Genomic DNA, 16,211 nt, shown 5'->3' on the forward strand with positions numbered 1-16,211 from the left:
ATTTTCTGAAGGTGAGGGTGATTCTATTCTTAAGGAACAAAGAGACAAGAGGGCTGGGGTCCTTCCCCAGCTCCGAGTGTTCCCAGTCCTGCTGAGTGGTGGCTTCCTTGCTCTGGCTGCTCCTTCATGAGCTGCAGCTTGCGGGCACATGCAGAGGATGAATGCAGCCCTACCACACCTAAGGGGTGCGAAAGGCAGGAACCACTTACCTGAGTCCACGGGATGGCATATCTCATCAGCTGCTGCTAATGAGGGGACTCAAGGTGCCTTAAACCACCTCCTCTTCTTGGTAGGTTTGGATCTGGAAACCTTATCTTTTCCTGCAGAACTGGCAAGTAGTTTAGTGGTTGCAAAGTGCATGGAGTAGATGTCGTGTGGCAAAGGCAAAAATCACGTTTGTAATAGTGTTGCACCTGCTAGAGCAGAAGCATCTTTTGATTCCTGGCGGGAATTGTTCCTGAATGCATTTTCAGGCCATCTCATCTGTGAGCCTGAGCCAGTGGCACCTACCATCAATGGACAATAAATCTCATCATTGACCTCAGAGGGGATTTGGCAGCTCTCCCTGCATGAGAGGTAGCAGATGGCAACATATCCTCAGTACAGTGGCACAGCATCTCATGTGGAAAGTGGGAAGGTAAGCATCAAAGCCGCTTGCCCACCACTGCTGCCATCAGTAATGTCCCCAGAGAAAGCAAGCAGCAGAGGGGAGGCAGGTAAGCAAAACCTCCCTGCCTTTCCCTGTCCTTCTTCCTCCTGCTTTGTCCCATAGAGTCTGAAAATGGCTTTCCTCGATATCGATCGCTCTAGAAAGGTTAGTTTAGCACAAATCCACTTGGGCTAATATTTAATAGGTAAGTCCTCTCAAAAGGAAGTAAAGCCTGTTTACAAACTTCATGTGAAGGGAAAAGGCACAATGGATGACAGCAAAGCACTCTCACATACAGCAGGCAATCTTTGAAAGTGAAAAATGGCAGTTTCCAAAGGAAAAAACCTTAGAAGTATCACAGAAGGCTCTGCAATTACAAAAAGGTTGGAAAGAATCCTTCCTAGGGAAGGGTGGGCAGGTTTTTACTCCTGTCCTTTCAAACCCCTCCTCTGTGTAGGTTGCCCAGGACGGAGGCTGTTGGTGAGTTAGGCCCACAACCTGCATGTAGCAATTGGGAAAGCTACAGGACTGATGGTAATATGGTGAGCCGGACTCAGTAGCTTTAAAGGAAGGCATATGAATTCGGGCTGCCTGAAATTGATGAGGGCAAAAGAAACACTGTACTGTCAGTAAAGTGCACAAAGGAAAAGACACCTGATTTTTCAGGCTCCATCTTCTATTTGTACTTGTTGGCTATGCCCGCTGGGGCTGTATCTCACAAGCTGATGAGTGCTCACATACATGCTACCACCTTTTCCAGAGGTGAAGTATAGCATCAGGCAGGGCACTGCTGTTAGAGTCTACTCCTTTGGTTTGTGATGATTGGAAACTAATGGGTGTACTAGTAATAAGGAATACACTTGACAGCTCAGGGATCTGATTTTCTGGGATACTGCATGCACCACTAGTCACAAGCTCAGCACTCTAGAAAAAGCAAGTAGTATCTCAGAGAAAGGCGAGAAGTGGCTCCTGTGATGCAAGATCGGTTTTCTTCACTAAAGTGATTCTAGCTAACAGAGGGTAAAAGTGCAATGTTGGGAAATGCACGTGACCTCTTTTTTGTAAATGCTGGAAGAACTAAGAAATCTCTCTGTCCTTTAGGTAATACTGGATGCTAAAAATACACACTGAAATAGTTGCCATGTAGGCTGAAACAGGCCTTGTAGCTTTCAATGTGAAGAAGGATGAGAGACACACAGCCAAGGTCAGTGAGAGTCAGCTGCAAATGGAAGATATGGGGTTTGAATGCCATCAGGAAAAATACAGCCTCAGTCCAAGTGGGCTTAGCTGAGCAGGGCTAGGGTGTACAAGTGTGGCTGGCCAAGGACAGTTGGGGATGGGCTCTGGAATCCTCCCATGGGGACTCATGTGGTGACCCAGTGCAGCAACAGCGGAGGCTGGGGCAGCCCAGTTGGCCATGCTGTGTGTTTTCTGGTGTTGGGAGCCCTGACATCCTAGGTCCTTGGACCTGACCAGTCAGTTGACCAGGATGGTGTGGTGTCTCTGTGTGTGAGTGTCTCTGCTCCCCTGAATTCTGCACATTTCTTCCTTCTATTTCAGAGAGCTATTCTCAATAAAACTGAATTGAACAGGGCTTCTATCTGACTAGTTATTCTTTTGGGTACCAAAATCACAGAGAACTCCTTCCTGCTCGCATACAGAAATTAAAGGGGAAAAGTGTGCAGTGCGCATGCTTACGTTGAAAAAGATCTGGATGGTTCTCCATCCATCAACTGATACTTTAGGGATCATTCCTTATATTGTCCTCCTCACTGAGACTGGCACTTGTATTGCATTAGAGAAACAATGAAGTACCTGAAAACATGTCCAGCTGCTGAGGGAAGGCCTATTGTCAGGAGGCAGATAAATATACCAGAGAAAGCAAACAAGAAAAAGAAGGGAAGTGAGGCAAAACAAATGAGAGAAGTGTAGCAAAGGTGAGGCTCAAAGTCTGGGAGAGACATCTGACAAGTGAAAGGGACTCACCATGTAGACGGAAGACAGGTAGCTGCAAGAAAATTGGACAGTTCAAGCTGTGCTGTGCTGTGCTGAGGATCACATAAGCAGTTCCCCCAGAGGCTGCACTCAAGAAGCCAAAGTTCAAAGCCAGGGATGCTTCCATGTTTTTCATGGTTCACTTCCAGGTCATTTGATTAAAAGATTCCAAATTTGACAACATCTAATGTTCAAAGAGGTTCAGATGGTTTTAAATCCGTTCAGCTCATCCCTGCTTGAGATAAACATGAATGGGTCAATTGTTCATTTTAATAAAACTCAACCCAAAACCAGCCATTCAGAGCCACAGAAGGGCGTGTTTGGAGGGAGTCTCTCACTAAAGAGGAAAGTGAGGATGTTCAATTTTTAAAATGCTCGATAAAATCAGGGAAGAGCTGGCTGAATATTGTTACTCTGCAGCCCTAGAGCTGAGTAAAGCATAAAAGGAGGTAAGTATGACATAGAGGATGAATCATAGAATCACAGAATATCTCAAGTTGGAAGGGACCCATAAGGATCATCAAGTCCAACTCCCTGCTCCTTGCAGGACTACCTAAACTGAAACCATATGACTAACAGCATCATCCAGATGTTCCTTGCACTCTGACAGGCTTGGTGCTGTGACCATCCTCTCAGGGAAGAACCTTTTCCTAATGTCCAATCTGAACTTGACCTGACAGAGCTTCATTCCATTCCCTCGTATCCTGTTGCTGGTCACCAGAGAGAGGAGATCAGCATGTCCCCCTCCGCTGCACCCCTTGAGGAAGTTGCAGACTGTGATGAGGGCACCCCTCAGCCTTCTCTTCTCCAAGCTGAACAAGCCAAGTGACCTCAGCCGCTCCTCATAACTCTTGCCCTCGAGACTTTTCACCATCTTTTGTTGCCCTCCTCTGGACACGCTCTAATAGTTTGATGTCCTTCTTATATTGAGGTGCCCAAAACTGCATGCAGTACTTGAGGTAGGGCTGCACCACTGCAGTGTAGAGTGGGACAATCACCTGCTTGATGCATCCCAGGACATGGTTGGCCCTTTTGGTTGTCAGGGTACATTGTTGACTCATATTCAACATGCCGTCAACCCAAACCCCTAGATCTCTTTCGCAGGGCTGCTCTCCAGCCTCTTGCCCCCCAGTTTGCATGTATAACCAGGATTACCCCATCCCAAATGGAGAATCCAGCACTTGCTCCTGTTAAATTTCATACAGTTGGTGATTGCCCAGCTCTCTAGTCTATCCAGATCTCTCTGTAAGGCCTCTCTACCTTTGAGGGAGTCCGCAGCTCCTCCTAGTTTAGTATCAGCAGCAAACTTACTTAATGTACATTCGATTCCTGTGTCCAGATCATTTATAAAAACATTGAAGCGCACTAGCCTGGAAATTGAGCCCTGGGGAAGCCCACTGGTGACTGGCCGTCAGCCAGATGTAACTCCATTTACTATAACTCTCTCTTATTAAGCCATGTGTTATTCTTACTGAGATCCAGAAAGAACCCGGCACCATCTCTCTCTCTCTCTCTCTCACCTCACCAGCCTCCCAGCCCCACTGCTCCAGAACAGGAATGGAAGAGAGGAAAAAAGGGATGGAGAGGCAGAGGAGTGCAGACAGTAAAAGAGGGATGGGAGCCAGACAGAGAGGGAGTGGAAGAGACAGATGGAGGTGGACAGACAGATGGATAGGGAAGAAGAGGGATGGCTAGGTGGACAGAGGCATGGGAAGAGAAAGATAGGGACTATAAGCTGGACATAGAGATGAGGAGCTCAACAGAAGGAGGCAAAAAAGAAGAATGGAGGGCCAAACAGAGGGACTAGAGCAGAAGAAAGCAAGAGAGGGATGTAGAAGTGGACAAAGGGATGAAATGAGGAAAAGAGGGAAAGGTCATCAAACAAATCGATAGGGTGCCACACAGGAAGACGGAGAGAAGGATGGAGAACCTGACAGAGGGACAAAGAGAACAATGGGGATGGGTATCAGCAGAGATGGCTAGAAAGACAAAAAGAGAACCAGGCAGCAAGTGAGAGAAAGAGGGATGGATGGATGGATAGTCAGACAGAGGGACAGGGAACTGAAGAGAGGGATAAAAAGGGAAAAGGGGAACAGGGAGCCAGACAGAAGTACATGGAGTGGCAGAGAGGGATGTAGATGTGGACAGAGGGATGAAAAAGGAAGAACAGGAGAGGAAAAGTGTTTTGTAGAGTCAGATAGAGGGACAGGGAACTGGAAAGAGGGGTGGGGAACAAAGACAGGAAATTAAGATGAGATTGAGAGGATCAGAGGGACAGGTAACCAGATCCATGGAGAGAAAAAGAGGGATGGAGAACCATAGAGAATACATAGAGTGGAAATGAGGGTCAGGAAGCTGGGCAGAGGTACACGGAGCCAGGCAGACGGGATGGAAAGGCAGAGAGAGATGGAGAGGTGCACAGAGGGATGGAAAGGCAAAGAGAGCAACAAAGAGGCGGACAGAGGTTAGAGGGCCAAAGGGAGGGGGAAGAGAGGCAGATGGAGAGCCTGACTGAAGGATGAGGAGAAAAAAACCAGAGAAACAGAGATGTGGAGCTGGACAGAGGGATGACGAGAGAAAGAAAAGGTTGGAAAGTTGGAAAGAGAGACAGGAAGTGGGAGAGAGAGATGTATGGACCCAGACAGAATGATGGGGAGGGGAGGAGACGAAAAGAGAGATTAAGAGTCAGGCAGAGGACAGGAAGAACACACAAGCAGCAGGACAGAGGGGGATTAAGAGGGACTGGAAGGGGGTAGAGGGACTCAAGTAGGAAGAGGTAGAGAGATAGGCAGTGATGTGGGAGGTATGGAGAGAAGGGAGGGATGAAGAACAGTGCAACAGATGGAAGGAAGGACAGGTGGAGAGGCAGGCAGCAATGGGAAGCGGAGGAACATGCAGAGGGGGGCAGGGAGGGACTGGATCAGGGAGGAGGGGGACACAGACCATAGGACCTGGGACTCACTACATGTTCTGTTCTCAGTGCTGCCCAAACAATTCTGCAATTCAGATGTTTCTCTATCACTTCCTGTTTTGTAGCTCCGGTCACTTAACTAACATCCACTTAAGAAAATAACTTGGAGTCTTATAGCTCTTTATAAGACTTCATTGATGCATAAAATCATGTACACACAAATATATATATGTACGTATCATACTTTCTGTTGTATGTAAAGCTTGAATTATATGTTAGTGATCTATTATCCTGATGAGTATGACCCTTAATAGTGATCCTTCCTCACTAGGAGAAACGGGGTTTCTCTTGTTTGGAGATAGAAACAGTTTGATCCACTTAATTTTATTGTTCAGCTAGTTTGCCGCCTTCTGAGTTCTTCAACTTAGCTATGCCAATTACTCTAAAAAGCATTACATGTAGTTCATATGCATATATGATAAAACAGAACAGAAACAACCAAAGCAATGCTAAGCCAAATATAGTCAATGGTATCTACAGGAAGAATGGATTACTTAATCCTCAGTGCTGCCCCTAGGAGACAAAAACAAGCAGTTTTAAACAGAAGTTAGTTTAGTCCATGCTAGAGCTCCTCCTTCTGTAGAACTTTCTGGCGATATCACCGTTTCCCCTAATTGATTCTAATGACATGTTATATGAGAATTAAGTGTATTCAAGGGCTAGCTTGCTGCTGTTAGGACAGCATTTGGGGGTTTTCTGAGGCAATGGCTGTGAGGAAGCTTCTGGAGCTGGTGAAAAGTTGGGCCAGAGTATGGAGTATTTCAGTGTTGGGGCTGGGTGGGGGGGATCATTGGGGGCTTTGTACAGGATTTATAGATGGTTTCAAAACTTTTAGGGGCTGTTTTGGTGGGTGGGGGAGAAGTGTGCAAGGAGGAAGGAGAGAGGTTGCCTTAGGGGGTCAGGGTGGGGGTCCCATCCCAAAGGGATGCTGAGTGCACGTGAGTCCTGCGGCTGGCTGGCTGGAGAGAGAGCAGAGGGCATGGGGGACCCAGGGCTACAGGCAGGCTTGTGTGGGCTAAGCAGGGCTGGGCAAGGCTCAGGGAAGCTTTAATGGGTTAGGGAGGCACCCGTGGTTCGTGCCAGGGGACGGGGAGGCTGCCAGGTCCCAGAGTGGGGTGAGGGGGATGTGTTTTTTCTCCGTCTTCCTGCCTCCCCAGCCACAGCTCTCCAGTAAACTCTCTTAGGGTTGCATTTATCGTGCTGATAGCACATTTCCATACATTCCGTATGGTATGTCTAAATATTTTGATGGTTTTAATATTTTGTACCAGCCGTGGAAACTGGTTTGCTGCTAGGTGACTGTAAAAGTGAGATTTGGTAAATAATTATTAGAAATCTTATATTAACACTATGATTGAAGCAATAGACAAAAGTATAGCCAAGCAATTAACTAGTAGAGGTAGTTACTCCTAAGTTTTGCAGTTCTTTGCTCTTATGACTAGATGTTCCTGTACGCTAGATGAGAACAATGTTGAAACTGACCACATGTGACTGAAACTGCGTTAAGCTTCAAGATCAAAGAACAAGGACAAGAATAAAGACTTCAAGGACAGCCAACAAGAACTTCAAATGGGTCGGTGGTCGCAAAAGCAGCCCTTCAACTCAAATGGATCCTTCATTGCGCATGATCGGATGTAGGCAGTACTATGATAATCAGTTACAATCATTTTTATGTATGTGTATACTAATCTGATTAATATGCAATTAGTTATTCTATATAACCTGTTTGTGCTAAAGCTGTGGTATGCACGCTAGGTGGAACCATCCCCCGTGCATCCAGTGCTGCAATGAAGAATGCCTGCTTTCTAAAACTCCAAAACGAGCCTTAGAGAGCTTCTTCGACCCGCTTTTCCGTATCAGTGCCCGATTCAAAATATCCTTAAATCTGTTCGGTCGGTCGGTTTTAAACTTCCTTGCGACCCGCCAGCAATCTCGGGCAGGCGTGCCCAGCAGCACCGTCACCCGAGCCGCCGCGCCACCGTCCCGCTCCACGACCTGCCCGCCGCTCCCGGCCGGCCGTGGCCCCGGGGCCGAGCGCACGCACCGAGACGACACCGGGGCCCTCCCGGCAGGACAAGGCTCGGGCAAGTCCCCCTCACCGCACTCCCGGCAGGGTCTGCGTCGCGGCCCCCCCGGTGGCGGGCTTAGGTCCCCTGCCGTGCCGCCTGCAGCGACCGGGAGACATCCACCGCTACCGAAGCGTCTCCCTCGCCTCGCCGGTGTCCACAGGCCCTCAGCGTCCGCGGGGAGGGGAACCGCGCCTTGAGCCCCGCCGTGCTGCTCCCTCTGCACGCCGCGTACGCCGACCTGGGGCGCCGCTCCCCGCAGCGCCGCGCATGCGCGAGCAGCACGGCCGAGGGAGACGGGGCTGAGGCAGCGGCTGCAAGAAGCGGGCGGGGGCGGAAACGGCGCCCTCGCGGCACGGCACCGCAGGGGTCCCGCCCCGGCGCCGGCGGCGCGGCCCACTCGCGCCTGTGCGCGCCGCAGCGGCCGGACGCGGCGCTGAGCCGCGGCGCTGAGCCGCGGCGCGTACAGCGGTACGGTTGGGCGAGTAGGGCGGAGCAGCGCCCGGCCGCCGGCCGTGCCCGGTTGCGACCACGGGAGAGCTGCGCTGAGCGCCGCGAGCCTGAACGTAGGCGCTGCCGTGCACGAAGGGAAGCGTTTCTTCGGAGCTTTATTCGGAAAAGCCAAGGTCGAAGTACTACTGCTTTTGGAGAAGGGGTTGGGGAAGGTTAAGTTTTATACAAAACCAAAGAGAAACACAGCGTCGGTACAAATAAGTAACAAAATTCATGTAGTAGGCAGTCATGTTAGTTAGCTACAGTAGTCAACAATACAAAGAAATTAGATATAAAAGGTTTCTTGGTCAAAAGCTTACTATGCATCTGGAACATCTATTCCCCTTATCACAAGAGTGATCAAACACAAAGAAAGTAAGCGTAAAGCTTTCTGGCTTTCAAGAGCTGCCAAGATCGTAAGACTGAAGAAAAAAAACTCTCAAGTTTGTTCTCCAGAACAGATATTTGGATAAAACAAAAACTTAAGAAAAAAATTTATGTTCCACCACCAAGCATATTTGCTATAGGGAGCATTGGGATAAAAGAAGAATGCGGCAGGTGTTTAAATCTTTCCTTATGTTACCTGTATGTTTTGAAAAAGTCTGTCTCTGGGAAAAGGAGGTCAGTTTGCAGATACTATCTAAGGAAAAAGAAAGAGGCAGGGAAAAAAAAAAAACCAAAAAACACCTCATAGATGAGATCATTTTGTATTCACTGTACTGCACAGTGACCGAGAACAATATTCCTGAAGATGAAAAACAAACTCCATCCCCAGAGAGTACCCGGAAGCCTAAACATCTTCAGGAAATATTTATATCCCTGGGGTGTCCCACCCCTCCCTGCAATGTTCTTAGTTGGTATTTCTCTGAGGGAGAGGGAGGCTCTCATGAAGATACTTCATGCTGCCATGCTCTGAGAAGTCAGAAACAACATGATTGTCCCCCCTCAGCAACCACTTTGTGGTTAAGAGTCCTTCAATTCCCACTGGTCCACGTGCATGGATACGAGAAGTACTAATTCCCACTTCAGCACCTGCAGGAAGCACACAATATAAAGGCAGTTAATCCTCAGATGTTCACTTCATACGAAGCAGTTTCGCACCTTTATGTAAAAACAGCTGCCTGCCTTTCAGTGACCTGCTTTTCTCTGCTCCTCTCCAAATGCCAGAAGTTATGTTTACGTGATTTAAAAGTTAGAGGAGCTTAACTATTACATTATAAATTGTAATGTTGATACTTTTGGCTGCTACAGAGTTACTTTTAGAGAGGAAGATGCAAGAGAGAGGTATCTCTTACATGGATCTTAGACTTGTTTCCTGGCGGTTTAATCCTTAAAAAAAAAAAACAACAAAAACAAAACCAAAACCAAAACAACCAAACAAACAAAAGCTAAAGCAGTCAGATTGTGATCTTATGTCCTTTTTATCATATTGAGGAGATACTGCAAGACCCTGACTAGAATTTTTTAATCACAAGGAACACTGAATGTTCCAGCTGACACAGTAATAGCCTGCTATGGAGATTTCTGAATTTCTACCTCAGGAAAGAATGTTTCCCTTGTCTTGTGCAATTCACAGTAGGTGCACCTGTTTATTTAAGCAGTTGATAATCAGTTTGGTTCCTGCCTTTCATTCCTCAACACTGCAGGGCTGGCACACTGGACAACAGCTCAGTCTGCCCAGCAGGAATGAAGCATGGCATTCTTCACAGCACCATTAGAAAGATAAACAACATCAAAAAAACTGTTCACCAATTTCAGATCCTGTGTTGCATTGTTCAATCATTACATGCATACAGCATACTTTATTCTGACTGAATAGAGCTTCAAAGGATCCAAACATCTTTGCTCCGTACTGCTAAATTATTCTACATAGTCTGTATAGCAGTATTAGCTAGTTCTGGCAGGAAAAAGATACTAAACCACCTGCTGTTCCATGTGGAGGAAACGTCTAGGCTTCAACTTTTCCTGCGGTACCTTTCCAGAAAACCTTACATTAGACAGCAAGATCGGAGACTAATCCTATCTTCCAGGATTCAGACTGCCACACTTTTCACACAACAGCAAATCCTGCAGTCACATCCCTGCAGTATTTTCTCTCTTACCAAGTCCAAATCTATAGCCGTCAGAGAATCGGGTACTGGCATTCCAGAAAACACAAGCGCTGTCCACATGCTGGAGGAAGAACTCCGCTGTTTTCTCTGGGAAAGAGGCAGAGAGAAAAATAAAATCCAGTACATACAGAACGATCAGGCACTCCAATAAACAACATAATACAGTGAACAGATATAAAAATACAACTTTCACATGCAACCTTATCAGACAGTATTTAAACAGCCTGGGCTAAGATGTGTTCATTTATATCTTCTTCCCAGTATGCTTACCAAGTAGACACAGCTGCAAACGTTACAAGAAGCTTGCAAAGATTAGAAGAAAGCAAAAAGATGTCTAATTCTAAATACATCCAGTCTAGAACCTGCAAACAGGGATAGTTGTATAACTGGGGAGAAAGGACAGCTGGTCCAAACAACATTTTGCAGTCAAACTGAGACAGTTAAACTACAGTCAGCTCTCAATTAATCTCAAACATGGAATTGTTCCAGATAATAAAAAATCCAAAATTAAATTGCTATTGCAGGTAATACTTGGGAAATACAATGCAGACATACCACATGAGATCAGTTTACTAACCCAGTTTAACACAGAGCATGCAAGACCTAAGCAAGCTCAAGCAGAGTTATGCAAGTCTTAGCTCTCTGGAGGACTCCATTCTCTGTAGGGCTGTGAGCTGCAGGTCAGTGGCCCTTACCAATAAGATGAACTTTAAGATCAGCTCTATTTCCAGTACACTCCCTAGCAAATCACTAGTGCACCAGGTCCTGTGACAGTGGGTTACAGTATCAAATGCATGCCTATTAGTGACACTCATTTAAGCTCGGCAGGAGGTAGAGAAACAGAAGCCTGCTTGACTCACACACTGATCAGCCCCAGATCAACACGACCTTACTGCAGCTGATCCTCAGGAGTTCCAGGCTTGGTTTGGTCGGAGAGTCAACCTTTGGCTGGGCACAGCTCTAGCTAGGTTTTGAACTGGCACAGTGTTCAAACTGCATGCAGGACAGGTGCTAGGGATGGGAGCAGCACAGAGCTGCACAAAGGAGCACAAGTTCACAACAGAGGCAAGAAACTGTGAATTGAGATAAATGCAGCTTTTATACTAGGGATGCAGAAGTGGGAAGTAAAGGACTGGGAGAGGTAGGGGGAAAGCATTCTTGTCCTTGTTTGCAAGATATAAAAATGACGTGGGAAGGCAAAGTGGATAAAGTCTGATCTTCCCTACAATCCCTATTCCATCCATTAAGGTACTATAGAAGCTCACCTCATCAGCCTTCAGAGGCCTAAAGACATCTCCAGGATTCAGGAGATGTTCCTGCAAAACCTTTTGATGCTGTTAAGTCTGCACAATACAGGAACACAAAGCAATTCGTCTGGCAAGAGCATGTGCTGACTTGCCATCGGCCAACTGCTCAAGCACATTCCTTAACATCCTGGAATAAGGGCCACACAATCTGTTTTCTCTGAGCTAAACGCGACTGTAGGCACATTTAGCTCATAGGCCTCCAGTTGGTTATGCCTACTACAGACCCAAGAGAAGAACAACTACTGCAATGTAAGAAGTTACAGTAACACCAAGAATTGGCAAACCAAAACAGTTAAGGAAGCAGACTGATCACTAACCATTCTCTGTGATGATAACATCCGTGTGAGAACTTCCATACTTGTGGATATGTTCAACAGCTTCTTGGACACTGTCCACCACCTCAATGCAGCACTCCAGGTCCCCATATTCTGTGCGGAGAGATTTGACTTCTGAAGGGCTGAATGTCAAGTAAGATGCAAACTTTGGGCCAGCGTGAATCTTCACCTGCAATACCAGAAACATTTTGTGCCGCTGACCATACCAATGCCTTCCAGGTGAAAGTGTGGCTTCTTGTACCCTGTGTGGGATGGAGTTAATTTTCTTCATAGCAGTCCCTATGGTGCTAGGTTTGGGACTTGTGACCAAAACAGTGTTGAAAACACACCAATTTTTTGGCTGTTGCTGAACAGAGCTTGCAAAGTGTCAAGGCTTTCTCTTTTTCCCCGACTCTGTCCCCCTAGCAAGAAGGTTGGGAGTGTGCAGGAACTTGGGAGGGGACACAACCACAGTAGCTGACCCAAACTGACCAAAGGGGTATTCCATGCCATATAATGTCATGCATAGCAATACAAACTGAGGGGAGGGGGTTTTTTTTGAAGAAGGTAGGCATTGCTCAGAGACTGACTGGGCATTGGTCTACCTGTGGCAGATGGTAAGTAATTAGCTTTGCCTCACTTGTGTGGGTTTTGGGGGGTTGGGGTTTTGGTTTTTTTCCCCCTCTTCTTCCCCTTTCTTCTTCCTCTTTCCTTCGCTTATCAAACTGTCTTTCTTTCAACCCACAACGTTCCTTGCTTTTCCTCCTCTTCTTCTCTCCTCCCATCCCACTTGGGGCAGGGGAGAGTGAGCGAGCAGCTGGATGGTGCTTACTTAGCTGCTGACTGGGGTCAGCATTTGTGAATCAAACATTCACTGCATGCAGTGTAAGAAAAATAAGTCTACGCTTTGGGAAACTTAGCAGATTGGTGAACTAGCAACAAGGTACAATAGCTGACATGCTAGGTTGGCTACCTACCATGACATGCTCCTAGTTCAGGACTCATTTCAAATTATTTAAAGCAATCGCATCACTTAGAAAGTCATCAGGCAGGAAGACAGTACAATGCTAGTACTGGGAAAACAGCTAAAATATTGCAGCCAGCCCTTGTTTTAAGAAAGCAACTGCAGTGCAGAGCATAACTACAGGAACGCTTCTAAGTTTGCACCTACAAAAGACTTAAGATCTTGAACAGCTTTTACCCTTTTACTTTGTAAACTGACACCAGCCCTCTCTGAAGCATGTTTCAAACAAAAAGAGGTTACTGGGTCCAAAACAAGAAAACTCACACAGATATTTTTCATTTGTTATAAAGAAGTTCTAACACATTACCAACCTCTGAGATTAATCATAGCAGCCAAGACACCTAACAATGAGAGATAATTTAGAACTGATATAGCAGAGAAATCCCCATGCAAATGAAACACAGGAAATTTTGACAAGACAAACATAAATGGGAATAAGGCACAAATCTGCAAAATTTGAAATTTGAAGGCTTTTAAGAAGGTATCTGTAAACCAGCGTTTTCTTGTGCAACTATAAATTACTTTAACTGCATAATCCTGCTCACTATTTGCATGTTTCTTGTTGTCAGGTCATAGACAGAGGTAACATCCTCCCCACTGTATTAGGAGCTGGGTGGGGGGTGCTGGAAGTACACTAGTCCTCACATTCCTTCCATCCAAAATCCAGAGATCTACCCTTCACTCTACCCTTCCCAAGAAACAACCAGACATGAAAAAAATTCATTAAGTGAGGACTTGATCCTGACTACCTATCAGCTTCTTTTCCTATGACCCTTTCAACATCACCAAAACATACAGCCTCTCTATTTTACCTGCATTAATCACTGCCTGTACACTCTATTTGCCACATACATACAGCTGTGTGAAAATCCTTGATTTGTATGCAATTCATACTACCTTCATGGATATTTCTCTCCCGATGCATCTCTGCTACCTTTACTGACAAAATATTGCCCATGTCAAGACAACTAATTAGCATACTGGCCTTTCGCTGTTTCTTTGACATACTAGGAGGGAAAACAGGTGGGGATAAAGGGCATGCAAGATGAAAGGTTTAAAAAAAAATGTGGATGAAGCAGATTCAGAAAGGAGAAAAACAGAAAGGCAATTCACTTGATAAGAAGCTAAATTAATAGATTCAAGAATAGGCTTTGTGTCTGGGAGGTTAACAGCAATTAAGTCAGAATTAAGAACGGCAGAGAAAGGGTTGTGTATATGCTCTTCTAAGGCGGAAGATGATTTTTGTTATATAAAAGGAAGTATTTGTATCCCAATAATGGCATGTAGCTGTCCTGAAGAAGCTGCTTTCAAATGATTTCCATGGAAAAAAACTTGGGGTTGAGTGGAAAAGCAGAGAAAGTTCTCCGTAAGTTCATTTACATGTACAGAGAGACATATGGATAAATCAAGTGTTATTCCATCATAAAACTAAACAGGGCTACCCCAGCCACACCAAATGCTTCTAAACTGTTAGGAAAAAAAAACCCCACAAAACACAAGTATGAGTGACTAACCTGTTCCACTCTCAACATGTCTATGATCTGATCAAACAACGGGGTTCTCAGCAAGTCTCGGTGAATTAAGAGAGTTTCCAGAGCATTACAGGCAGCAGGATATTCACACTTCGAGTCTCTGACTGAGGTTTAAGAGTAGATAATTGGTTACATAACATTTATGACAAAGATTTTGAATAGCATATGAATTATCAGTTACCATAACCATATTGCATACTTCAAATACGAAGTTCAATTACACCCATGAGATTCAAGTCACGCTCTCCCAGCTTACTTATTCGTGTGACCTTCTCAACGCTGGCATCCGTGTCCACATACACATGACAGATCCCTTCGCTGTGTCCCATCACTGGGATTCCCTTAGCGGCTTTCTGGATATTCCTGACTAGTTGTGATGAACCACGTGGAATGATTAGATCTATCAGCTTATCCAAACGGCAGAGATCTTCTACTTCTTCTCTTGTGTTCACCTGTGGTAGTTGCAATACAAACAGTCTACGGTTTGAGCTCTCAAGTTCTGCCCATACTTTTTATACATACCATAGCAAAGATATTGTTGATTTAATTCTAGGCACTTACTAGTTGCACTGCATCTTTGACTCCGTGAATGGAGAGTGCTTCTTGTGTCAGATGATGAAGTATTTGATTGCTATGTGCTGCCTCTTTCCCTCCTTTAAGTAGTAAACCATTTCCACTGGCTATGGCCAAAGCAGACACCTGTCAGAAAAGAAGTTATTTAAAAAAAAAAAAAAAAAAAAGAGAGAGAAAATTAATCTGTCTCTTCTGTCAGAACAACACCCACAAAAGAGACTAAGAACAGGATTTTTATCCTGTTGATTTACTCAATTTTAATCTATGGTTTTCATTTTATGGCACCAAAAAATCATTACAAGTAACAGCACATTTAACTCCAGAAATGAAATGTGTTAAGTGTTTCAGGAACAAACTTGAGTTTTCAGGGTACTATTGCCAGGGGGAGACTGCAGTGCACAAGTCAGAGGAAACCCTGGACATAGGCTCTGGTATGAACTGGGTAGCTGTGTGGGCAATCACCCCAAGAATAATTTTAGGTGCAAGAACTCTTGTCCCTAACCATTCTGGCAGAAAGTAGCTAATGAGCTCTTCCTACGAGCAAGAAGAACATTTTCATTGTGCTGTCCAAAACAGAAATCATAAATAGACAACACTTGCCATAAGTCTGGGAAAAAAACCTTCTACACAATAGGCCCAGCATCACCTGCATGATGGTTTGCTTTCATGTTTATAACCAGAAGGAACCAATTGATATTGTTGCCTTTCCATTTATGGTGCCAGATTTCACCATTTGAGTCCAGCAACACAACTAGACCATACTTCAAAAAAATGCTCTAAAGAAGCCACCGCTTTTTGGAAGTTAAATAAAAAATTACTTCTGCTGTTGAAAACATATACCCAATTCATTCAATCTCCAGACACTAGTTCTTTTTGGTGTTTCCACTACTAAACTGAAAACCTCTTTAACACAGGGATGGTGGTAGGTTTTTTTGTTGTTTGTTTCAGTTTTTTTGTCCTTTTCTACCTAGGAGTATGTCAGACACGATAAAGCTCTCTTCCCAGACTTATTTTACTTTTGTATCCCTTTTTGTCTTCCTCACTCCATTCCCATTCACCACGGCCTCGCAACTTGTCCGCTTCTTTGGGGGAAAAAAACCCAACAAACATACAATCCTTTAGAAAACAAAATCACCTCCTCTCTAGAACCTTTTAGAATGAACAAATTAAGCATTTG

At 45.3% G+C, this 16,211-nt stretch overlaps 1 protein-coding gene across 13 annotated transcripts in view; it reads right to left on the reverse strand.

Moving 5' to 3' along the window:
- Window positions 1-8,272: 8,272 nt before the first annotated feature.
- Window positions 8,273-16,211, reverse strand: part of ALDH18A1 (aldehyde dehydrogenase 18 family member A1) — a 41,318-nt gene continuing 33,379 nt past the window's right edge. For all 13 annotated transcript variants that reach the window (XM_030030605.2, XM_030030604.2, XM_041127340.1 and 10 more), the window contains 6 exons: window positions 15,023-15,160; window positions 14,718-14,913; window positions 14,444-14,565; window positions 11,909-12,095; window positions 10,276-10,371; window positions 8,273-9,205 (listed from right to left, as the gene is read on the reverse strand). In XM_030030605.2, coding sequence (XP_029886465.1) covers window positions 9,024-9,205; window positions 10,276-10,371; window positions 11,909-12,095; window positions 14,444-14,565; window positions 14,718-14,913; window positions 15,023-15,160 — 921 coding nt within the window. In that variant the 3' untranslated portion in view covers window positions 8,273-9,023. The remainder of the gene's footprint in view (window positions 9,206-10,275; window positions 10,372-11,908; window positions 12,096-14,443; window positions 14,566-14,717; window positions 14,914-15,022; window positions 15,161-16,211) is intronic.

This window comes from Aquila chrysaetos, chromosome 11 (assembly GCF_900496995.4).
Source record: "Aquila chrysaetos chrysaetos chromosome 11, bAquChr1.4, whole genome shotgun sequence".
NCBI classification, from domain to species: Eukaryota; Metazoa; Chordata; class Aves; order Accipitriformes; family Accipitridae; genus Aquila; species Aquila chrysaetos.